This window comes from Crocodylus siamensis, chromosome 10 (assembly GCF_052110815.1).
Source record: "Crocodylus siamensis isolate JL-2025a chromosome 10, ASM5211081v1, whole genome shotgun sequence".
Lineage (NCBI taxonomy): Eukaryota > Metazoa > Chordata > Crocodylia > Crocodylidae > Crocodylus > Crocodylus siamensis.
Window position 1 is genome coordinate 61,352,852 of NC_143404.1, and position 26,345 is coordinate 61,379,196.

The window sequence follows — 26,345 nt, forward strand, 5'->3', positions numbered from 1 at the left end:
ACATCAATTAACTAAACCTTCCAGCACCCCTAGTGAGCCAGGATAACTATTAGAATGAACTTTTTTTTGCATCAGAATAAACTGAGGTACAGAGCCTGAAACCTGGCAGAGCTGAAAGCAGAATACAGGACACTTCTCTCCCATATTATATTGTTTCCACTTCCTTACAATAGACTTCCGAGTGTTTTGGAAGAAGGGACCACCTTTACAATGCTCACTGTGATTATTCTCTGGTCCATACTTGGAGTGCTTGGGAACTACTGCAATGTAAATAAGCAATAATATAATTAAATATGTGGCCCCTACTGAAAATGTGGAGCAGAGATCACAAGAATGATCAAGTAAAGAAATGCTGAGTAATGAGAGTTATAGACTGAGGAACCAGGGTGATGAATGCATAGTTTGGTTTAGGTTTTGAGCAAAACTGTTTGGAAAATGCATATTCTCTACACTTAAGTTTACTGCTGCTTGCACAGAAGTGACCACACCTTCTATGAAAAGGAGCTCTAATTAAAAACAGAAAATGGCTTTTTTGATGCAAATTGTTCCTCTAATCAAGCCACAGCCCTGCAACATACAAATTCACTCCTTTCTAAAGTGCAAGGAAATGGAAAGAGAAAATTCCATTTTTTTTCTTCCCTAGACAACAATGTTCCTTCACAGTTTTACTGAACTTTCACATGTAGAAGAGAGAGCATAACCCAAACTGAAACTTGAGAAAAAGCAACCTTTTTCAGTGCAACCTAAAGACAACAGAAATGCAGCACAAACAAAGACTGATGCCTGCTCTATAGCCTGTTGGAGGGCAAGATTTTTGGCTCAGATGAGTCCTTTGTGTTTGTCCAGCAACATAAAGAGGACATAAAGCCACCCTCACAATAGAGCTCAGCTTTCTCCCCAGCACAGGGGAATCCCCCACTGATGTAAAGCTGATATAGGTGGTTGTTTTATACCACCTACTACTTCACTCTCAGCACAAGGGGCTGGAGAAAGCAGAGCTAAGACTCAACTTACTCTGACAATCAAGGCTTAATGAAAAAGGCTGTGTGTAAACGAAACGGGAGACATGCGTGCATGACACTTTAAAACGGGCTAAATGCTGTTGCACCACTTCAATGGCGTCAGTGTTTGCACACCTTGGTGGTATACTGCACGTTAATTCCAGCCGCTGTAGGAAATTCGGCAGCGTAATGCAGCTTAAATGATTTGGGTCCCAGCAAACTAAAACTCCTTCGAGGAGCAAAAGGAGTTTTAGATTGCTGGGCCCCTACCCCCATGGAGCAGAGCACCGGGCTCCATGCAGCTCCATGGCTCTGCAGAAAGCCCTGCAGGCAGCCTGGCAGCAGCCTGGGAAAGCAGGTTCTGCCCAAGAAAAGCAGCGAGCCTGATCTTCCTTCCCCCCACCCCCGAACCTGCCTGCCTGCCTGAGCTGCACGGGGAGCTAGTGCTTCCCTCCACGGCTGCGGCGCCCCCCCAGGGCCCGCCGAGCCTGGTGCCTGCAGGCAGGTGCCACCTGTGCGGGGGCGCCTCTGCAGTGGAAGAAAGCACCAGCCCCCACGCAGCCAAGGGTCTTCTCCGTTTGCCAGCAGCTCGCCCTCCCATCCCCGCCAGAGAGGCAGGTAAGGTGTGTGCACGACACGGGGGTTTAATCAGCTCTAAACTGAAGCAGTGTTTTTTAAAACCCACCGCTTCAATTTAGGGCCCCCATTTCATGTACACACATCCAGTTCCACAAAGGCTGCACCAACTGGAATAAGTTAGAGCAGTGATTCTCAAACCAGGAGCCTTTATTTCCTTTCAAGGGTGCCACAGATTACTGTACAATGTTAGCAGTGTGTGCACGTGTGATTCACAAGTTTTCAAATAAGAAACTCTTAACACCATTCTGCCCTGTTGTGGTCTCTCTCAGTTCTTGGCAACAGAAGAACCACTCTAATATTTTCTGAGGTCATAAAATGAGTGAAAACAAAGAGCTGGCATTTTTTGAGGGATGCCTCGAGTCTAAAGAGGTTGAGAACCACTGAGTTAGAGGAACCGCGTGTCCTGCCAATACCTGTGGATACCCCCTGGTTTCTTTGCTTCACATACGTTTAATTTAGCTCTACTCCCACTCCCCCCCCAAAAAACCAGTGTAACCCCCCTACACCCACAGGGGCTTTCAGAGTGGCAGAGCAGATCCTGGCCTGCACTACAGCAGCGTAGGCTGCAAGTGAGTCCCTGCACTTGCTGTATGTAGCTCACTCCAATAAAAGTGGAACAATGGTACGGGTCATTCACCGCAACAGTTACAGTCCCAGCTCATGGGCATCGCAGACACTGCTCTGTCCTGTCTGCTGGCTCTGGGTCCTTCTGAGATACGTTGCTCACCCTAGTTCCCAGGGCAGGCCTATGCCGGATAGGTACAATCTGGCTCATCAGTAAGAGACAAAAAGCCAGAAAAATGAATTCCATTTTTGAAAAAACCTATGGCGGTTTCAGTCTCTAGTTTCATTCTGCAGTGAGATAATACAGAGCACTTCAGTTTTCTTACAAAAAAATCAGTGTTGTGGAAGACATACCCCAGCACTGCCTTACCAGGCAATACTTACTGCAGTGTGCAGGAAGACCTGCTGAAATTAAAATCCTAGATTTTTTTAATGGAAATTTCACTGTAATGCATGGATTATGACTCCACTTCTAGTGAAACGTCAGATGCAAATGAAAGCCTTTTGTAAAATAAATTACTTTGCTCTCAAACATTTCCACTTATCTATGGATGAATGAACTACCTACCTCTTTCCTCAACCCCATGCACTAGATGCACTAAAACCCATTCAGATGTACCATGTGAGAGAGAGTTTTTTGAAATACGATGACATAGTTGTCTCATGACTTAAAAATATGTGACGTGGCTAATCCTTGAGGAAAACCTCCCTGTTCTCAGACTGGGATATCAGTACCACTTGGCCTAAACAGATTATCTAACATGTAGGTGCTCTCCCAAGTTTCTCCCACCTTTGCTCTCGCTGAGTCTGTCTAAGGCTCAGTGCAGACTTCAAAAGAAGTCTGAGAAGCTGGCAAGTGCTCACACAGCTTGGCTGCACTCAGCTCCAGGCTACCCCAACTCTACAGCTGGTTATGCCCAAGACAGATAATTCAAAGCTAATTTGAGCATGTCAGCATAACCTGCCTTCTCACTTTTCACTGCAGTGTAGGCATTACCCACTGTTTCAAGGTGTTAAGGGGGTAGTGATGGGGGAAGCAATTGTCCTTTAAAAGGAGGAAAAGAGGGATGAGATAGAATAGGTCTCTAATGTTGTGTGTCAGTGGTAGGATTTTGCAGATACAAATATATTTATCTCAGAAAGGCCTGGTTTTAAACAGCAAACTGGGGATTAGAACAGCTATGGTGAGACAATGTAGAGAACCTTTTAGCAGGAAGACGGCAAACGGGCTTGGGAAAATAAAAGAAAATCATCATAAAAATAACTGTTCTCTGATCTCTTCCAAGGGTATTCAGACACTAGGGGACATCACAGCCCCTGTGAAGCAGTGGTTGTCACCTCCCATGGAAGAGAGAAGGGCTGATCTTACCCAAGATCACTCAGGAAGTTCATGGGAGAGCTGAAAATAGACTCTCAGTCCCCTAAATCGCAAGCCTCTGAATTAATCACATGAGCAAAGGACCTAAACCCAGAAAAGGAAGGAAAGGACCCAGTTACAGAACAGGGGACAGTGGGGGAGGAGGAAATTGGCTTGTCAGCAGAAATCTGGAGCATGATGAAGAGCATAAAGTACTAGAAGGAGGAAACTAGTGAGGGGGGAGGAAAAAGGAAAAGAAAGCAAGAGACACCAGAACATCAGCTGTTGTAGCAGCTAGTATGTAAAAACCAGTTGGCTTTAGCACAATACAGCCATCCAGCCTGCAACTCTGGGAGTGATCGCCTAACTACCTGCTAAAAATCACAGCAAGATCCATAATCTTTCATAGTCTCAGGAGAGCCAATCAGATAAATGGATTTGTGGGTAAAGCCTCCATAAGCCTGTGGGTTTGGTTTCTTTTAATACTATAAAGTACAAAAATAAACTTTCTAGTTAGCAAAATATGGCTTTTGTTATATTCTGAGTCACTTTTCCCCAAGCACAAACAAAGTGGTTTTTCAGCTTGAATCCTGAACATTTTGGAATCATGTGTTTCGCTAAGGTCCTAAAGGAGATTGCAGCTACTCCAAGTGCTACTTCTTAGTAAAGAAAACATACAGTGGAGATACAGTGGGAATACTTATGTGAACAGACTCTCGTAGCCCAAATTGTGTGTAATACTTTATAATTAATACTAGCATTCGCAGAGAGTTCAGCTGATCTCTCATTTGTCCTATAATCCTCAATACCATGATGATTTAGGCTTTCAGACAGAAGCCTGGAATTTTGTTTCTAACTCACTACAAGCCTGTCACCGATGCTCCCTATTTCCTAACACATGTTTTGAGGGACAGCATATGCCATTATGATGTATACCATTGTCACGCTATACTCAGGAATTCCTACACTGATCCAAAGCCCGCTGAATTCAGTGTTTCTCTTGACTTTCTTGGATGAAAACTAGTCCATGTTAACTTTGCATTCTGTCTTTAATGCATTTGTGTTGCAATGTTAGGCATTTTTTTTGTACTGTCTTTTTAGAAATGTGGAAGAGCCCCTGATACGTTCATATGAAGATAACTTTAAGATGCAGCATTCCATTTTATTACTGAGAAAGATTACCTAAGAATTGTGATCTTGCTCTAGTCCCTCAGGAGCATCCTGGGTCCTGGTTTTTATTTATTTTGTTTCATCTACAGGAAAATCTCTAACGTGAAACTGCAGTCAAGCTCTGATCCAACAATAAGAACATCCCTCTTCAGACAAGATAGTGCTTGGCTGTAAGACGTCTTCCAGAATGTGATGCTAACAAGGTTACAGCAACCACCGTGGCTGAATGGAGCAGTTCAAACATCTCAAACACAGACTAAATTAAAATAATAACCCAAATCCTAGTCTGCTCACACAAAGCAGCAATGAAATTTGTACCTGATAGAGCTAAGACACTCAGAAGCTAAGATTTAAAGGAAAACTGGTGGGGCACAATTTCAAACACTGTAAGCAGGTAATGAGGTAGGCAAAGTCACAAACAACATCTTGCCTAATTTATATGCCAATTATTAAAATTGTGCATGCAGCTCACATAATCAAAACTAGCAATTCACATGTACAGTTACTTAGACTGGGTGCAGTAGCAGTAACGATATATGAAAATTAGATGCAAATTTTACACACACAATGGCAGGATCCAACCTACTCTATTTGTATTCAACTTTCTAATCAAGGGTCTCATTCTGCTCCCAGCAAAGTCGGTGTGATTTTACCACTGACATTAATGGAGAGCAGGGAGTGAGGTCCAAGCTTTAGCTTTGTGTTATTTTCCCCTGCCAAGAAATGGCACTGCTGCTTTAACCAAATAACCAATCAGCCAGTTTGCCAACAAACTCTGTCCACCTACGAATACTCAGGACGTGTTCAAACAAAGCTTTTCTCAAACTTTTATTCAGTCCTAATAGCTAAATCTACTGGGCTCACAACAAAGAAACGACATTGTTTCACTAATCAATGTACTACTGTTCATCTAGAACATCTGCAATAGTTTTGCCTGCAGCACTACCCCATTCATTATACTTCTTGATAGACTGTTCAATAGGCTTTTTTTGGTACAGACTGTACAAAAGAGTTTTACACAGAGGAATTTGCACTGATATGAATAATAAAAAAGATTTAAAAAGTACATTGTGTTTCAGTTTCTCCATTTTCAACAAACGTTTGGCAAATGGAGGCAAAATGGCAAAAGTCTTGACGCTCACCCCTTGTCACGAAGAAACACAGAGGTTTGCTACAGAACACGGAAGCACTCGGGTTTTTCAAGTTGCCAAACTGTGTTGCCATCTACCAAAAATGCAGCTGATCAAAGGCTCTTACATTAAGAACATATAAAACTTTATGAGCAATGGGTCCACACCCTGTCAAAATGAGGCCACATTATTTTTGTACAGAGAACTGCATATGAAATGTATGTGCAGTAAAAGCAAAATAAAGAGTGCTGCTTACCATCATCCAGATATGCCTGGTCCAGATTCTGTTCCTGTTTAATGGTGACTCCAGCTGGTAATACTTCTTTCTGATCGCTAACTGGTTGTCCATTTTTTGCTGCTCTCTGGCTTGGGGCTGTCTGTTGCTGAATCACGGTTGGATATGAACTTGGACTTATCCTTTGTGCTTGACTGACCTGAGGCTGGCTGGGTCTTGCTACGTTGGACGTAAAATTTTCACAGCATGTGATATGCTGGAACTCTTGATGGCTTCCACACCTCAACTGCTGATTGGTTGGAGAATAGTGAATCACAGGAGAAGACTGTTGATTGGCTGGAGAGTGATGGAGCACTGCCGAGGTTTGGCCTGGGGAACCAGCATGCACCAGCACCGATCTGTGTGCATCTGAAATAGAAACCTGTGTGGCCATCACACTGGATTGTTGGTAGCCCAACTGGCTTGGACTGAGGCTCTTGCTTCTTTGGTATATTACAGCTGCTGGGTTTTGCTGGTGGTATCGAGAATCAGGAGAAGACAGGCCTGAACGCAACTGCTGGCAGGAAGCCATAGTGGCCACAAGACAGGAAGGGGATTCGGTGACCATTGTGTGCTGTGAATAGTAAGGCTGTGTTACAGTTCCCAGACCACTGTGTACTGTATTGCAGATTAAGGCTGGATCATAGTCATCAATGGGCTCTGTTTTGATTGATGGCACTAAAATAAAGCATGCAAAGGACATTATTCTTAACAAACTGCTGAGAACAAAGTTTTCCTTGAACTAACAGGAGACTTTTAGCATTAATAGAGTGTGCGGGGGTGAATGGTCATATTCACACAGAGCAAACTAAACTACAGTCAGTGGGGAGTCTCTCTGCAAAGCACATAGTATTAAGATGGAAAAAAAAAAGCCTATTTGCTGAAAACTTAAGGCTAAGTTTCTCAAGGCTAAGAAATTCAGCTTGGCTTATTTTTAATTTTGTCACTTAGATTTACTTTTTGGTTCAGTTCTGCAACTTTCAATTCCAGGTAGCACCACAAGCAAAAGAAAAATGAACCTATATGACATCTTCCTCACAGTATTTCCAGCCCTAGTGAAAGGAAGGATTAATGGAAATTTAAGAAAACATACCAATTTTGCCAGATGTTCTAGCCCCGTTTCTTTAGTCAAGTGGCTAATTTCTGCCCTGAAGGAAGATCCTACTTTTGAACCAAAGAGCTTTCTTTGAGACCCATCTGCTAGAAAGTGCTCAGCTCTCAGGACGCTGAATCTTAGTGCAGAGGGACTTTCTGCTAAGAACAGCACTATATACAAAAATAAGAAATGAAATCTTACTTTTAAAAAGTTAGATTTTGGAGACTCTTTTTGAGATAATGGCATATTTAAAATATAAATTCAGACACACGGTAGCAAGGACTCTGCTGCAGGTTGACAATATCCTTCCTATAACATAGGGTATTGATACAACTTAAGTTAAAAAAGAATGAAATGAGTTGCATCAAGAACTGTCTGGAACTTCACCCACACTTAGAAACTAGTAGCTAGTAGAAGAGATGCTTGAAACAGTTTGGATGGTAACATTTTGTGCTTCCTGTTTTCCAAAATGAAATACTGATTTTCTCACAGCATTCAGTCCCAGCCAAATCTAAGGAATGCTGGGAAGCACATACATGACTCTGTTGTATTTATTATAAGAATTGCTCATCAAATTCCCAGAAGAAAGAGCTTCAGAGAACCTTTCAGACTTTTCTGCAATAGCTGAACTGGCCATACACTGAAGAATATAACTGTCTTCTCTTTCCCTCGATACTGCAGTTACATGTTACTTTCCCAGCTCTGATATATACAGTTAATATACAGTGTAGATGAGGAAAACTACTGTCATGGTTTCCGCAGGGCACTAAGATTCTGCTGCTGCTGTCACAGAAAGATTCTGCTGGCAACTCCTACTGAATCCACTGTCTAGAGATCTGATGGCAAGTCTCCTTACACATATAGGAAATTCCTATTCCAAATCACATGCACTCTTTAAACCAAATAGTAGCTGCTTATTGAGGATGAACTATTCATTATATTAGTAAAGGTAAGATCTTTAGTTAATGAAACATGAAGTAACAAAATGCAAAAATCTTCTTGGAAGAAATTCATTCCAGTTGGTCCTCTCCTGAGAATTACCTGGGTGAAACGTAAAATGTTGTGGCTGGCTTCTTTTTCTTTTCCCATTGATGACATAGAAATTCACCTTCACAGGCGTACGGATGTGCTTGTTACGATACTCTGGTATCTCTACAAAAAGCATGCTCTGGAATAATGAAGGGTGAGGAGATGATATTAGAAAGTGAGGTCCACAGGCAACTACTCCAGGGGATACATAGCCATAGAGGAAGGAAAAGGATTTTCCCTGTTCACCAATAAAGAGGGATATGGGAGGAAGGAGGGACGGATAGGCTAGGAGAGAAACATTTTTGATGTTAGGAAGCTGGTTGTTAAATGTCACATCCTCTTTGGTACCTGTTGATGTTGTCCTGCACATGAAGACAGAAGGCTCAACTAAATATAGAACACACACAATAGTGATTAATGCTACACTGCTATGCACTGGATAAACATGAGTTTTACATCCTGATCCCACATGCACAGAAGTCAATGGCAACGATTGCATTCACATCCATTGGAGCAGGTAAGGAACACTGCACATTAAGGGCTAATTCTTAGAGGCACTCATTGAACACCGCATGGGAGTCAAGGGTCCTATCACGTTGTGAGATCAGGCCTAAAATATGAATAAAGCACCTCAAAGAATGCCATCCTGCAAAACAGTCAGCACTCTTGATTGCCACTGAAGGGAAAGGAAGTTGGAAGTACTCAGTACCATACAGAAAATGCTCAGCGTCTCTCAGGACTGAACAGGTAAAGTACAGCCTGGAGCAATCTCACAATGGCTACTGGTGTTTCTATATACTAAGGGTTACTGTAAAATGGAAATGGGAATAGGTTCCATTTGCAATACAGTTCTCATGGCAGCACTTGAAGCGTTCCATCACAACAATGGGGAGGATATTCCCCTTTCTGGAAGCTTTTCCCACTAGCCATTGAATGCAATCTTACATCTGAAAAGCTGGGAGTGGAAGACATGTGTTGTTCAGCATACTTACAGGCTGGCTCTTGTCTTTATCCACGGTGGCCTCCATCTCCCAGATCTGCTGCCCATCTGAAAGTAAAGTTACAGGATTAATCTACAGGAAAACATGACCAGAAACCTGACTTTAAAGAAGACAACTGATGCATGAAGGCCCCTATGGAGCAAAGCCGACTTCTAACTGACAATAAGTTCATGCTTGTACACTTTGCTGCATAGGAATGCACACCTACACATGCTTAAAGTTAAGCACTTTGCTAAACTGAGGCCTAGGCTGATATTTCATATGCGAGTAACTGGAATGTTCAGCACCAATAAAACATCTGCTTTTCAGCAAGACCCTGATTTCAGCCAGCTGGATTGGTTGAGGATATAAGGAGGTCAAATGACTTGTCCAGGGTCAACTGTGAGTCAGTGGCTCAGCACCGCAACCCTGCTAAATCTTCATTCTTAGTTCTAACCACAAGACCACATGATCTTCATATTTTGTATTAACATCCTTATATTATTGACAGGAGCATTGGGGTGTGTGTGTGCGCATGTGTGTGTGTGTGTGCGAGAGAGAGAGAGAAACAATCTTCCTGTCAATAATATATAAATAAAACAATCCTGTATATATCCTCCTACACACACACACTCCTCCTCCTATATAAAATGCACACACACACATATTAGCACACTTATATTATAGATAGGATAGTTTTACCACACAGAAGATGCCAGACAGGATTGTTTTACCATGCAATCCTTCTGTTTATAATAAAAGTCTGCTTATATATATATATATATATCACTTGATTTGGATACCCTAGTTTTTAGGGGGGCAAACTGAGAAAATTGGGGTTTTACATTGACAAGTACTGAGCACCCACAGGTCTCATTTGAAACCCATTTTGAGGGGCATTATGAGTACGAGTACATCTCAGCTCTGAACAGGTTTTTTTTTTAGCAGTAGTCATTGTGGGTCATAGAGGCAAACTCTTAATATAACCGGACAAGTGGTTATTAGATATTTTATTTCATTGTGCTGTTTTTATCCTCTCACTGATTTATGGTAGTTTCTGGTAGGTGGAGAATAAAACCTTGCTATCCACCTGTCAACTCTACACAGAAATAAAAACAGACCTACAGATGGAAACACACCTTTTCTATGCTAGCACTCCAGACTTCCAGCAACTGCCCATAGGCATTTGCTGTCTGCATTATGCAGTTGTAAAGGACTGGGAACATACTGTCTATGCTCTAGTTGCCAATAAATCCATCACAAATGCAACAGTCTGTGCCACTGAGCCACAGGCACTCTTTCTGCTGTTAATTATACTTGTGCAACTCAACTTTGAGAAATTTCCCTCCCTAGAATCATCATCTGAGTAGCCCAGCATTGTGTGCATTAGTGTCCCTCCACTGAAAAATGGCAGGGGGGTACTTTAAAGCTCATTTAATAAGCTTTAGTTCAACGTGCCCTAGCTCCATTTTTCAGTGCATGGACACTGATGCACATGTTGCTCCTGGCATTTTTAATTAGCATGGCTCTCAGAGCCTTCTACCCTTCCAGAGCATGCTGATAAACACCCTGTATGTGAAATATAAGATAATAAACTAAAATTTATCTTTGCTTGAGGTCAGAAATTGAAACAAATATTGTAACCTTCAAGACTAGACCACAAGAAGTGTAAAATGCTTAAAGCAATCTGCCTGCCATTATATCTTTACTAGATGCAGTGCATTCTTGCTTCTGGATCACCTCTCAAATGACCACACAGACAAAATAATCTTCCTACAACAGCAGTGTAGTAATTCTATTTAGAGGTGATTTTATTGTGTAATATTCTATACTGTACAGGCTGCACAGCGTTTACATCCAACTGTGCATCCAGATTTAATGTATGCGCAAGCAATTCAAATTATTGCCCGTGTAAATGCAGTCCATTCAGGAGTTTTGCATGTGCAGTCATAATAGCAGAATACAAATTGGGTGTACTCAATTCAGAAGATTCCTGTGTTTTCCAGTTTTTGAATTCTAGCTCTTAAACGTTCAATATATTGCACTCAATAGACTTTAGTCTCACGATTTACTTTAAAAACATCAAAGGATATTAAACTCTTCTAATTCATTTCTGAAAATTTGGTTTCAAAATGAACTGGGTATCCAGATCACAGGTGACTTGGAAAATTGCTGCCAAAGTCTTCCATCAGCTCAGAGTGCTGGAGATGGGGGAGATCTCTGGGTACAGTTTGGTTATAGGATTTTTTTTAGAGTTTGTATGCCTAAGGTCTGCAAAATGAGGGTGGCAAGCTCATTAAACCAGAACTTCTCACAAGACTTCTTATTTTTCCTGCTGTCTGGAAATTTTGCAAGTGCAGCCTCTGTCTTGTGTTATTTAGGTACTTCTGCTTCTGGCCAAAACAGAAGCAAAGAATGAAGGAAAATAAAAGGATTTTTTTTTCCCTCAGCACTTTACTTCACTTGTCACCTTCCCTGAAACCCACAGGACAGGTCAATTCACCCCTGCTTACCATTCTTACTGCTGATGAAGATGGGAAACTTCGGGTTGCTGCACTGCAAATACTACCTGGCCTGTGCACGTTCCCTTTCAGCAAGGAGCAGTAACAAGTGATGCCGGTTCCCTATACTATGCCAGATAACGGGGTCCTGCATGTAATAGGGTCCTGCTCAGGTATAAGAGTATAAGGTATATTTATCAGGTATAAGGTATATTTGCCTTTTGACTAATAACAATAAGCTGCATCTGTCGCAGTGCAAATCCATGGGCTTCTATGGAGTTGCATCAGGGATGAATTTAGCTTGCTGTGTTTATCGTCTATACTTTTTATCCAGTGGCTTCCAAGCCTTTATTAAACAATATGTTGTGAAGGCAAGGGACAGATAGAGAGAGGAGGAGGAGATCCCTAGGATGAAATGAGTTTGCCGTCTAACAGTGCACGGCATCAATACACACAAGAAGGCGGAGACTGCAGAATACTTGGCCATTTGGACGTGCAAGGAGATTGATACCGGCAGAAGGGAATTACCACAACTGGAATTACTCAAGTGCTATTACTATGGCTAGCACTGAATTCTTAACAGGGCAAGGCTGTGACTCAAACTGCATGCTCAGACGGGGTAGTAAGATGCAGAAGGAGCTCCTATTTACACCCAGTCTTAAACTACCTGGGTCTTGGTCTAGGATGTGTAAGCATAACTCAGTCCTTTCTCCCTCGCTGCAGCGAGAAGGCAGAGGGGAGCAGACAACGGCCGGAGGGTCGGCTCCAAGTAGCTGAGCCAGAGCAGAGTGCGTGCAGCCTGATTCGGTTACAACCCAGCCGTAAGCCAATATCCTCTCCTCCCCCACAGGCAGCAAGGAGGTGGCAGGGGTGAAGCTGTGACTCAGCGTGTCTCTGACTCACGGTGCCTCCTGGGGCTGCTCTCAGGGTTGTACAGTTTAGACACTACCCCCTGCTTGGAGCAGTGCCTAAAGACACAATCTAGCCCTTTGTCTAAAATCTAGGGAAAAATATGCATGCCCGACACCAGGGTGCTCTGAACAATCACAACAATGGCATGCACAAGCCCTGTTGGTTACCCGGACAGTGCCGTGGGGCACTTCAGCACCTTTACTGGACCAGGGAGGGTGTGCCAATCAAGCAGCACAGCATGCCCTCCCTAAACCCCAAAATGGATGTCATGGAGCCGTTTCCAGGAAACACAGGGGGTGGTGACATGACATCCTTTTGAAGGGCAGCACGAACGGAGCGGGCAAGCCATGCCGTAATGTATGTTAACTCATGGCTGCATCCAAATTAACCATGCACATGTGCCTAGGGTCTAAAAATCCATGCCCAGGTGTTTACATTTTCTTCCTGCTGGTCATCTTCAGCACCCCTGAAGGTAATTTTTCTGCTATTATGGTGCAGGAAGAAATCGCTGAACAATTCCCTCTTGGTTTAGAGTGTTCATATCCCTCCAAAGTGAGTCAATTGCCTTTTTTTTTTTTGTTACCATAACATGCAGAAGAGGATTGCTGGGGTGGAGACGGTCTAAGCAGCTGTAATTAGAGTCTGTAAGTCTCTCACCAGATTTGCTGTTTAGCTCTAAAATCAGAGAGGACCATGGTGTAAATTAATGGACAGGATTCACATGTTTAATAATAAGCATTTATTTTGGCTGCTGCTGTAGGCAGTTGCAGATTAAAGCTGTACTCTAATTAACACACTGACTGCTGGAACTTCTAAATAGCTGGTTAAAATGGAAAGCGCTGCTTTCTGGCAGCCCTGGTTTTAATCCAGCAAAAGCAAGGACATCTTACGATGGAAAGGCAGCACTTACCGAGGGGTTCCCTTTGTAGCTAATAATGATGGCAGAAGCCATTATCCTTGCTATTAAGGAGACCTTAAAATACTAAAGAGATTGCTATGAATCTAAAGCAGAGCAGGACATCAACACCTAAACCTAATAAAACAAAAGGCTTTGTAAATAAATTCATTGCAAATTGTCTGGGGAAAGAATTGCCTGCACAATGAAATGAGGCATAGTCTCAACCTGGGGCTCTGTGATGTTGTTCAAACCACCCTGGTGGCACGTTTCACTTTTGAACAGCCAGACACAGGTCTGCAAATGCACCTCAATATCCTACTGATGGAGTCCCGAGTTCTGCTAACATATCTGAGCTTGGACCAGCAAAACCTCCTTTATTCAACTCCTGGTCCTCCATACTACATTATCCATCGCATTCTTCAAGAGCACTAGCACCTGTTAGTCCAGCTTTAGGAATCTCCAGGCTAACACTTTACTGGGAAAACGGGAAATTAACTACTGATTAAATTCAATATCTCTTTTTTTTTTATTCCTTTTGTGCCTTCATATATGGGGATCACAAAATTGGGATACAACTGAATGTCAAACTAGCCAAGAAAATTCCCATTGTAACAGTATTGCCTGATTGTTATATATGTAGCCATGGCCTGGGGGTTCTCACCCTCAAAACTTCAAGGTCTACAGTTTCTTTGTAAACCTAAAATCCATTGAGCATGTGCATATATCTGAATTAATTTCAGTATATGACACTATTTTTCCTCATTGTCAAACGGGATACGCCCTGTGGTTCCAGGTTGTGCTGCCTGGGCATAGAATGAATGTGAAGAGTTTTATCAGTCCAAAATGCATAAAATAAAGGCGACAGAGGCTTCACAGACATAATAATCAGTCCTCAAGAGGCCTGAGAAGTATATGCAACCATAGTAACATTTGATTTGATTTAGTGACTGCACCACTGAAATTGCACTAAAGCCTAACGACGCCAAGCATACAAGTCAGATGATGTTTAAACTCAGTCCAAAATCCCTGGGGATTAAAAGTGGGAATGAGAATAACCCCAAGTAAACAAGGGATGTATGTATATAAGAGTTATTCTAAAGATGACAGATGCTTCTACTTGCGTGTATTTGTGCCCATACCAGTTGAACATTTTCCTAACAAATCTGTCACCAGTGACAAATCCTGTTTTTTTAAGCACCAAAATCCCATTGACTATTAGCATTTTGCAGATCAAGCACTGACCTTTATGCTTACATATCATGATGTGTGTTCCATCTGTCTTGCTGCTTTACTTTTATAGTCGTGAACTATAAAATATAAGCCTTAATTTTAGAGAGTCAATATTTGCTTTTCTCATAGCCCTTCTGGATATATTAACCTTTGAGTGAGCTTCTGCCAGAGATGAGGCCATGCAGAAAAATGAATGTACTCAGAGAGTTAACTGAAACTAGGGAAAACAATAGTAGACAAAGGTAATTCTGTATGAAGGCCCATTTGTGAGGAAGCTCTATAGAGGGACACCTCTTCCTCAGAGATGCCAGTTCAACACATATATTGAGCCTGAACTGTGCATAAATCAGAATAAGCATCACTAAATAACCATGCGCCAGCACTACTGTGCAGTAACTTTAAGTACTGTGCATTTAGTTAGTATTTTATTAAGGAAGTACCAAACTAAATGCACAGTATCTAAGGTGCATTCATAGATGCACCCCATATATGTCTATATTGTGATGGATGGGCCATGTCTAGATGGTTTAGAGATGTTCTGCCTATGTGGAAATAAATGTTTGGTGTCTGTCCGCAAACAGCGAAGTCTAAGCTTTATCCTGGTGATAGCATCTCTCAAAGCCTAATTGTATAATGGTGCCCTCAAAGCTGTCCCAACAGCATACTGAAATAGGAAGGCTACAGAAGAACATCAGCCTGGTTTCAGAGTTATTCCTGCCCTTCACTGAATGTCCCCACAGCCACAGAGGGCTAGCACACTTCCCATAGCACAGTATCTTATCATTATTTAAAGATAGGTGCCTGGAGTAAAGCAGGTAGCCTGCCATAACATTTCAGTGCACAGCTATCAAAGGAAACAAGATGCAGAGGGATAAACAATATAATATCTTTGATCATTTCAGAGCCTTTGGCAGCCACTCAGTTCTACACTGTGGCTGTTTCTGTAGGAATTCATTGCTGAACCACGAACCCTATTTTGAATGAAGAGGGAGATAAGGCAGTGTAATTTGAAGAGTGCTAAGGATTTTTCATCCTTTCATCATTACCTTTTGCTGTCTCAACCTTAAGAGCACAACAGTGGAAATGAGGACGCCATGCACTCTTTTAGCTGGCAAACGTGGCTACTAGAATACCCACTTGAAAATATACTACCAAGATGGTTGCCCAAGTATGTGGTAGGTGATTGTAACTGCAAGTCAGCTCTTCACCAGGCCCACAAATGATGAGTCACAAATTATATGTGTGGGTTCTGCAGTATGCAATTCAAACTACATAGCCACAAAGGCCAGCAGATCAATTAAAGGTGCTAAATGTATTTGGATATGGACCCCCTAGGTCATACCAGCCACGATGGCCTATTGCTCTCTTTTTAACCATTGTGGTTCCTTGGTTCATTTAACTGTCTCTCATAGCTGGCAAATTTTTAACACTACAGCCCAGTGAAAGGTTCAGGAAATAGCTGATTTTTGTGCTGCTTATGGGCTATAAGATTTAGCACTAAGCCCCGATGAGAGATCTGATTGTGTCAGCAGTCTTTGTAGGAATGAATGAGTTGTTACAAGAACATAATTCTACCCTTTCTAGCCCAAACTAAGATCATACCAAGTCTTGCTTCAAATTTTGGGGAAAATCAAAGTGTCAGCCTGCATTAGGAAAACGTTGGTTGATCTTCTGCAGTCCCCTTGTGGTTGTTTTTCCTAATTAGCCAATTAAAGGTTTTCTTGAACCAGTTACAGCTTTTGCACATTATTCATGGTCCCTTGTTCATTACTTTGGGATTGCTAGCTAGCAGGAAAGTAAGCTTTTAGCCTTAGTGGAGCTGGCATGACTGATGGACTGAAAAGTTCAGGAAATTCTCTTCACATTTCTCATAAACTGAAGACTAACTGTATTACCCTGTGGAGTCTATATTATCCAGCCCAGGAGTCTAATCAAAAATATACATTGCTGTCTGTTGGATGACGTACGTTGCTTCATCATTAAACTTCTTGCAGAGTTCCCTCTGGGCTCGACCGTGGACTATCCCAAATCATTCTACTTCTCGGAAGATCTTCCAGAAGGCACGTATCTATCTTCTGGGAACATTTCTCAGTAGGTGACAGGCACCCACCGAAAAGGACACGGAAAAGTTTTCAAGCTGCGCTGGTAACAAAATGAACCGAAGCCGACTGTTTCAAAGGTACAAACTTCCTTTATGGATTGCTCAGGACCTCTGGGAAGCAGACCAAGTGAGACAGAGTCTCTTGCATTTTCCTGGGACAAATTCTGCTCCAAGCTGACAGAATGACCCTGACTCACAACGGTGGAAAAGTAGTCAGACTCCTGCTATAATCCATATTCTTCCCTTCAGCTTTCATTTAAGGCTAATTCGGAAAGGTTAGAATGACTGCAGCTTGAATGAATTTAAAACTCGCAAAATAAGGGCTATTTAATTTTTCATTAGGCTTGAATTCTGTGGTTTCTTTCTTTCTCTCTCTCTCTGGAATAAGACTGCCCACTGCAGTTAATTACACTCTGTTTATGGTGAGCTGAGGCCAGTGCTTTCATTTCACTGAGGACTGAGTTTGAGTCACCAAGGCCAAAGATACATGTCAAGGTCTGGGAGGTAAAGGGCCAGTGCATTAGTCATCCGCCATTCAGCCCAGCCCCTAATCTGACATTTTGCACAGTGAGCCGAGTTGAGAGGAGCTGTCCCTCAGTCTATTGTTTAAAGAATTCAACTCAAGTTGAAATGAAATATCAATACAGTAGTGGAGTTATGAAACGGCAGGGGTGGATCATCCTCCCAAAGCTGGCTCAAATAATTCCTTATGCTGCTTTACAGAAATGTAATTTCTTTTTAAAGTCACAAATATTATATACATATAATTAAACAAAAGCTCCACTCAAAACAAAACCACTGGGAAGCTCCATGTAATAAAATGACTCACACCAGGATGCGATGACTAAGTGGGAGAATAAGGGAATTCCACTACCCACGCCAGTTTTGTACATGATCAATTTGCTGTCAACAGGTGATGGGAGCTTCACTTGCTGCCTTTTGTTTATTCCAAGACAGTTATTTCTTCAAAAAAAATATACTCCCTTTAAACAATTAAGATTCAAAAATGAATAATCAGGAACAGGCGAGGTTCCACTAGGCGCCCCCATAGTAAACAGTGAGCCAGTGAATTCAGGCCAGTAGTGGCTGCCTATGTTAATAAGGATTTACCAGCTGTAAAATTCCAAAACCTTGTGTCATACGGGGAAACCTTCCAAAACACTGGATTCCACCCCGTCTCAGCGAGTCTCTCACAGCTATAGCAACTCTGTTACTGCAGCCACATTTTTTTTTACATTTTTGTATGTGTGTATCCTTAGATTTTTTCCTGTTTTGCAGTGTGTTTTTTTTGTTTTTTTGGAGAGCTGATAATTGCCCGCGAGGGTCTGAGCAAACCTATAGAGTTAGCCATCTCCCCTTAGTGGTAAGCTTGCACACTGTAAAGTTGCGAGCCTTTTAGCAACTCTTAGCGAGATGAAAGCAGAACGTCTCCCATCTATCACTTAAAGGACAAGCTTTAAGTGGGCACAAAGCATGTTGCAACGAGCATTCAGGACACTGGTGGCTGATGATACTGTTCACCAAAATGAACAAAGTAGTGGGATGTATTGAGGTACCTTCATTTTTCTTTAGCAAAGATGTTGCACTCTCCAGGTCTGTTTCACAAGGCTGAAATCTGACATCTTTCTGGAGTGAACATTGCCGGCTGCTCCCCGTGTTCCTCTTCTCATTTGCAGACTTTTGCTCTTCAGTGATTGAGAGCCACAAGGCAAGGTGATTAACTTGCCAGGCAGTCACCTTTAGCTAATGTAAAAACCCGGTGGAGCTCCCCACACAGAGCTGCATAATTTATTCTCCCGAACCATCCTGGTGGTCTGCAGGATGATGGTAGGAGAGGATGCACATCCCCTCAGAAGCATCCCACATTAAAAGCTGGATCCCAGCCATAAAATGAGAGCAGAAAAACAAAAGCACAAACCATCATGGGTTCTGGTTCTCAACTACCAAGGACATGTTGATTCCAGCAGCCCAGCACATTTTTTTCATATGCCCCTGATAAAATCTTGCAGGTTAAAACCAAGCTGAATAATCTCGTCTACAGAAGTAATTAATCAGATCTGTGCAGTCTGGTGATTTCCTCAGAATCTGTCACTCCTTTTTTTGGCATTTTCTATTGACAGATTGAAATTCTTTGCCTTTTTTTCCTGATGCCAAGTTGGGCTGCAGCTTGAGGAACCCTCTGAAACGAGAGTGACGTGTGTGCATGTACACACGCGTGCACCAAAACGAGTCTTAGCGTATCAGAAGGTGGAATGTCTGCGTGGTTAAACTCTAATGCTGGCACTAAATCATCTTCTTTTGCTCTGAATTCTCTTACAGTCTAAATTTCCCATTTTGACTCATTAGCATTGGAAAATTTACTGTGAGAATTTCTCGGAGCTTCCTGGAAAATCTTTCAGTTTGTTCACTGTGATCCAAGAGCAAATGTATGCGTGGTAGGGAGTAGAAAGCGAATGGGATTTGCTGGGCCCTAGATATTCCACATGTGTTCTTCTGGTGTCATTAAATCCAAGGGAATGGGTACTGGGAATGGCTTGCTCTTTTGGCATTTTGACTGGCTGTTTCTGAGGTTAACCAAGGCAGCATTAATACATTGGAGGGATTACTGACAAGTGTCCACTCACCTGCTTTGGATTTGGCACCGTGAAACTTGGAAAGAAGAACACTTCTCTGGGGCAGCAACTGTCTGTCACTTTACTTGTCTGGCCCTTTTATGCCCAACTGGGATTCCCAGGTGCTGCCACCATATAAGTAATAATGAAGGTACACTTGAATGCTGGCATGGAAGTGCCAATATCTGTTATGATGCCCACAGTACCATTATTCACTACACTGGGGCTTGTTACAATGAAACCTCCATATTGGGGATGTTGGCAAGTAAGGGCTGCTGCTGCCACTGAACTGCATTTTACTGAACGAAAAGCCAGCAGCCCCAGCAGAGTCCTGAAGGGCACTTTTCAAAATGTCTTAAGGCGAAACTCTGAGAGCGACGCTTGCAGTTCCCGTTTGGACTGCATGGGAGAGGAGGCGCTCCACAGGATTTAGCCACCACCATCCATGTCAGGCTCAACTTAAGGCAGAGCCCTAGGGCTGACACTTGGCTTAGCTCCTGTCTTCCCAAAGTTTTTACCACCCTGTTTTCACCCCACCTTTCCTCCCGCATCCTCTTCACCTTTGTGATAAAGCTAAAAGATCACAGACTCTGGGCCTGCAAGAGTTCTTGAATTCCCTTCAAAACATGAAGATCTTCCCCTCTTCTCCCAGCACACAGTCTCAGGACTGGGTGCCAGAGTCAGTCTAGCAGGAGGATGGGTCATGCTATACATGCACTGCTTCTATTCTTCCTCTAAAATATCCACTACTTCCCACTGCCAGTGGGCTAGACATGCCATCAGTCTGCCCCACCGTGGCAGTTCTGATGTTCCTTACTGAGGCTGCTCAGTGCTTCTGAATATCAGGTTCTTGCCAGGGACTCCTTCAGGCCGTCACACATGGTGCATTTCACTTGAACTGACGCCATCATCAAGTTCAATTTATCTTGCTTTAGAAACAATAATTGTTCTGTAGAAGAGAAACGCCAAGCAATAGAAAGTGGCCAAGCAACACAAAGTGCCGGCATGCTCATCTGCTGTGAATGATGCTCAGCAGGAATATTTAGAAGCAAGGCCTTTGATGGAAAAGTTTCTGGAAAGCCTGTTATTTTCAGAGCTGAAGTGAGGGGTTTCTAAGAACTGGAATTATTTGCCCAGTCAATGTATAATTCATGTGTGTAATGAGAGATGAACAGGCAAGACAGAAATCAGGCAGAGAACAAGTGAGAAGGAGCTCAACTGGTTATAAACAGAAGATCAGTAATGAACAGATATTCAAGAAGGCTAGACGGGCCAAAGTATGTGTGCAGACATAATTATTTTGTGCAAATCAGGTGAACGTGACCTACCTGAGCCATTAGGTAGGTTTGAACATGCAAACACAGAACCTGCTCATACAAAAAAAGAATAGCTGTGCATGCACATAAGCACCCAGGGTAGCTTCTTTAACAGCTGTACACAAAATCTAAGGCCGGGAACAGATATGCTGTTGCTACCATTCACTGCAGGGATAGTGCTAGGTCACTGAGTATGGGGCTAGTTTTAAAACAGGATAGGAAATGCATTTGCTTACGTTGATGTTGGGGAATTACAAACTCTTTGGTCTAATTTGAAACGTACGAAATTCATCTCAAACCTTAACTTTGACTAGAGACAGACATTACATATAAATTGGTTTAAGTGATCAGAAACTGGTTTAAACCTGTAACAGAACAGCTGTTCAGTGCACATAAATGAGTTTGAAAAAGGCTGAAACTGGTTTAAAGATAAACTCTGTTGAATGTAGCATCATCAGACTTAACTGATTTAGGTCAAACCATTTTATGCAATGTCTGTCCCAGATCCCTTGCTGGTTTAAGATAAACCAGACTCCCCCAGCATGCACTCTGGGCTGTGCAGGACTCTCTGCTACACAGCAGGGCTGGCCCCTCCCCTGTGCTCCCTGGCTGGAGCTCCAGCAGAGACTGCAGGCTGCTTCCCTCCACCCCTTCCTTCACTACTCCCTGCTAAGCAGGAATTTCCTGCTCCCCTGTGTCTTGATGAGAGGTGTCTGTGTATTAACTAGCAGGCCTCTCGTTAGTCGGTGCTGAGTCAATGGGTAAAATCAACAGGCAGAATCAACAGGCAGCTAATAATGTCCCTCTGCTGTTTTCTTAATGGGGTGATAAACACTCAGGGGTGATAAATACCGTTATCAATTCCCTGCTGGGCTAATTAGAACATCCTGCCAGGCCTGGCCATGCCCGCTCCGCAACTTAGTACTGTACAAGGGAAGGGAGGGCTACTCTAGCACTCCCCAGCTTCTAGTCTGAGCCACTGTAGGTATGTGCCTGCATGTCTGGGATGTCTTTGCAGTTACAAAGTGATTTAGCCTAGCCAGATTAGACCAACCTGCAAAGATTGAATCAATTCAGGCTCGGCTTTCTGAATGTCTGTCCCTAGCCACTGAGTTCACATTTTGCCCAGAACGGATTGTGATGAAGGTGCTAGACTGATGCAGAGAGAAGACTGCTTCCCTAAAAGCTAATGCACTGGGCCAAATTCTGGAGAAGGCATAATGCTACACCATTATGGTGAGTTGTCATACATGATGTCATGTGTTATACCACAGCTATGCCGTATCATACATGAGGTGAATGTTACTGAAATGCCTTTGTGAATAAAGCAGTCAACTCTGTATAACACCAAGTATAATCATAGGTCTCAGGTGTACAAAAACAGAAGTGAGCAGAGTGTGACGGTGGAACAAGGAGAGATTTGAGAGTTCAGAGCTCTAATTTCTCCTCCAGCAATAAAACAGAAATAAGAATGTTATAGGCCTCACAGCCAGGGTACAAATATCTGTGCAAGGCTTTGGCCATACAAATTTAATATGCATCTAATTCTGCAGCCCTGAGCTTGCTGAAAAAGTTTTTTTCCTAGTCAGGGCTCTACACCTGCAGAGAGCTCCTCTGAAATCAGTGGGCATCCATTTTGGTACACAGAACCACCTACAACTACCCCTTAGATACCACTGTCATGGACACCTCAACACGACAACAGATAGATACAGGGAAGGAGAAGTCCAGGAGAAAGAATATTATATTTCTGATAGATGAATCAGCAGGTCTGGAAGGATTATTTTTTAAATGGACTTTTAATATCCATGCTTCAGAGACCATAACAGCTGCACTGGTTCAAAGGCCACAGAGAAGAGCCACCTCCTCTCCTTATACTGTATAACACAGTTTGATGATTTATGATGGATCTACTCCAAAGATGTACGCTTTCTATTTGGGTTGTTCTTCCACCTCCCACATTGTCCTACAGATGATTCATGATGTCCATGTGGCCACCAGAAGAGTTTGGCAGAAGAAAACACTGTTCTATTGCACTCTCTCTTCCAAAGAGCGTGAAGCTTTTCTAACAACTGCAGCAAAGCAGCAGTAACTAGTACACAAACAGGAATCAACAAAATGCAATGGAAGGTTGTAACTTGCTAATTACCACATGTTAACTGAAATTAATCAAAGATGGAAACTAGTTTTTTTTCCCCCCCATAAATTGTACTAGTCAAATCTGTATTTATAGAAGTTATAATTTACAGATGTTCCCTAACAGGAGACTGAGGGAGTTGGGAATCAGAAGATGTTCCCTCAGTCAGGTAGTAGCAGCTGATTAGTTACAGAGTCCAGGATCTGCAGAGGTTGCTTACTGCTCCACAATAATGTTCATTTTGTTTCGCTCTTCTCATCTACATATGCCTGTGTTTATTGAACCCAATGAATCACTACAGGATCTAGGCATCATTCAAAACCTGAACAGCCCTGGATCTCAGGATGTTTGAAATATTTCTTTATGATTTGATCTCTACTAAGATCATAATAAAATCGATATATTTGTCTAAAAATATTGTCATTTGTAGAATAAGAATCAGTTATTTCCTCCCCAATCCAATTATCATATCTATTTGAGTGAAACGAAGGGCAAAATTTAACACATAATGGGCCAGATCTTCAGCAGATGTAAATTGGTATGGCTCCATTAAGTACATAGAGCTCAACTGATCTGCATCAGTAAAGGATATGACCCTTTGCTTATCTTAACGCAAGAATGTAGCACAGCACTCAGCTGGAGCTCAAGACTAAAATGCTTACCCAGTAGTATACCTTATCAACAGACAGTGTTAATAAATTGTTCTTTGTTTATGCATGCTTCTCAAACACAAGTGCTTTAGCCATTTGCTAACGTACAAACTAACATACATACTTAAGCTCCTGGCTCCTTAAGTTCACTTCCTGCTACCACTTCCTGTGCCCGTCTTTAAATGACAGTCTTTTTATAGCTTGCTGGTTATTGAGTTCATTAATTTGCATCGAGGTCAGAGCAATATAGCAAACATCAGACACTTTCACAAAGTCAGCTCGGCTTGCTTTAGATTAGCATCTAATGAGTTGCTCAGGGAAACAAAAACCTACAGTGCTGTCTCTTACATAGTAAAAAAGAAATAGTTCATATGCATAACATAGATATAAATAGCATTCACCATTGTTCCTAGTGACATGCTATATGTTAGTAACAAATATAAATGGTTCCACTTCTCACTTCCTGAATGTTGAAGCAGCTACAGAATCTAAAGAGCAAACAGAAAAGTTCACCTTGAGAAATGGCAAGTTTGCCTTTAAAGACTAGAGTAGCCCATTGGCTCCAGTTCCTGAGTTATCCTCAGTTTCCAGTTCAATGGCAAGATTGACCTTGACTCCGGATCTAAACCCACCCAGAATCTGGGAATACTTGATATACCATTCCAGTCGAAACAAAGCTTAGATTCAAAGCAAAAGTGGCACAACAATGAAATCTTACACTCCAATAAAAGCATCTGCATTAGGCTCTGCAGAACGTTCTTTTTTACCATCTGCACCATCCGTTACTGTAGTGAGAGCAACGGATAGACACCTCCGGCAGACAGAAGCAGTATGTCACCTAAACATGTACACAGAACAGAGCTTAAAAGTCCCATTGCTACTACAGTCCTATTTACACCATGCTTACAACTATATGGCTGCTACCAATGGCACTTAACCTGCTGAAGCAAAACTGGGATTTTCTTCACTCAAGTGCAACCCAAATGAAAAGCAGGCTTTCCCTGACTACTACATCCTTCATGAAAGTGTAATCCTTTTCGAGACTTGCTGAAACAGCTTAGTTTATCTTCAGGAGGAAGCAACAATGAGATAGCCACTAGAAAGATGCATAATCCATCTGTCCCGACAGTGGCTCAGCTGGCTTCTGCACAGCTTCTCTGTGTTCTTATAAAGCAGCATGTAGATTAGGACTGCAGCGAGCAAGCCACGCTCTCTTTAAAAAGTATTCCAAACATGCTTGCGGCCAATGGGCTCCAAGACCTTCAGAAACACTAATAAAATTACACCAGTAATCTAAGATGTGAGTTCACAACATGCTGGCTAGTTTGCACTACTTCTTGGGCTAGGAACAGAAATTACACATAAACCAGTATAAGTGATCAGAAACTGGTTCAAACCTGTAACACAGCAGAAGTTCAGTGCACGTAAATCACCTTCAAAATGGCTGAAACCTGTTTAAGATAAACCTGGATGAATGTAGTATCAGTAGGGTTGCCAACCCTCATTGCCCAGGAGCCTCCAGGAATTAGATATGAATCTCCAGGAGACTACTGAGAGTCACCTGGGAGATAAGTGATGGGGTATTCATTAAAATAAATATTACATTTTGGATCTGATTTATACGGTAGCCCACTGGGTTTTTAAAGTGTAATAGTAACGTGTATTTCATAGATTTCATAGACATTAGGGATGGAAGGGAGCTCGAAAAATAATCGAGTCCAGCCCCTTTGCCTTCCTGATGTAAAATCTACGCGCTGTAACTGATATACTCAAGCACACGGGCACGTTCACGTGCGTCACGGGCACGTTGGCATTCCAGAAACCTCCCAGAATAGATTCAAACAGAGTTGGTAACCCTACGTACCAGACTTAACTGATTTAGGTTAAATCAGTTTATTGAACTTCTGTCCCAGATCCCCTCCAGATTCAAGTTAAACTTGCAGTCCCCCAGCATCCCAGGATGCTTTGCATGTCCCCCACAAACTCCCCCCTCACAGGGTGGGTAGGCTAGCATTGGCCCAAGCTGTCTGCTCCAACCCAGCAGGGAGGCATGCTCTAGTACCCCCCAGCACCTGGCCTGGGGCACCGCAGGCATGTGGCTGCATTTCTGGAATCAAAAGTGATGCCTGTTCACTTGCTTATCGAGTCAAGGTTACACTAAATCTGCAAATATTGAATCAATTCAGCCCTGGGCTTTTTTACTGTCCATACTTAGCCCCTGTGTCCATGTGGAACACTAGAGCAATGTAGGCAATGCTCTAGAAGTCTCATATTAGCATATTTCCCCTCTAATACAAGTCCATGCACTACTATTCAAATAGTGTTGGACGGCATTCCAGGTTTTGGTCCGATTGCAGGAGCTTCCCTGCATTGCTAAGAAAGCAGTGTTTGTTTTAGTGTATGGTAACTAGAAGCACAGGGAGGGTAAGGCACGTTAGTTGTTCTGTAGGGGAACTCAGCCATTCTTCATGAAAAAAGATAAAAAAAAAAAATGATGATTTACAATTTAAATTTGAATTTAAAACTTAGGTTTTAGCCTAGAGGATTGAACCTTAGTCTCCAACAATATTCCAGCTGAGTGCCTCAACTAGCAAGATGTAGTCACACTTTTTCCCTTGTGTCTAGCCTGTTGGTTATTTAATGAAGTGCAACAGCTACATCGTTCAAGGTTGAGAAGGATTACCCCCTCAGTGGCTGACAGTCTGGTGGTTTGGGTACATATCAGGGACATGGAAGATCAAGGTTCCT

At 42.4% G+C, this 26,345-nt stretch overlaps 1 protein-coding gene and 1 long non-coding RNA gene across 8 annotated transcripts in view; one reads left to right on the forward strand and one right to left on the reverse strand.

Moving 5' to 3' along the window:
- LOC149856695 (uncharacterized) overlaps positions 1-6,106 on the forward strand; it is a 279,751-nt gene extending 273,645 nt beyond the window's left edge. For all 3 annotated transcript variants that reach the window (XR_016438378.1, XR_016438383.1, XR_016438382.1), the window contains one exon: positions 4,821-6,106. This is a non-coding gene — a long non-coding RNA (uncharacterized LOC149856695). The remainder of the gene's footprint in view (positions 1-4,820) is intronic.
- The window catches only part of NFATC2 (nuclear factor of activated T cells 2), a 125,183-nt gene that overhangs the window by 36,018 nt on the left and 62,820 nt on the right, over positions 1-26,345 (reverse strand). For all 5 annotated transcript variants that reach the window (XM_090020852.1, XM_090020851.1, XM_090020849.1 and 2 more), the window contains 3 exons: positions 9,253-9,308; positions 8,273-8,399; positions 6,118-6,813 (listed from right to left, as the gene is read on the reverse strand). In XM_090020852.1, the coding sequence (XP_089876978.1) occupies positions 6,118-6,813; positions 8,273-8,399; positions 9,253-9,308 (879 nt within the window). The remainder of the gene's footprint in view (positions 1-6,117; positions 6,814-8,272; positions 8,400-9,252; positions 9,309-26,345) is intronic.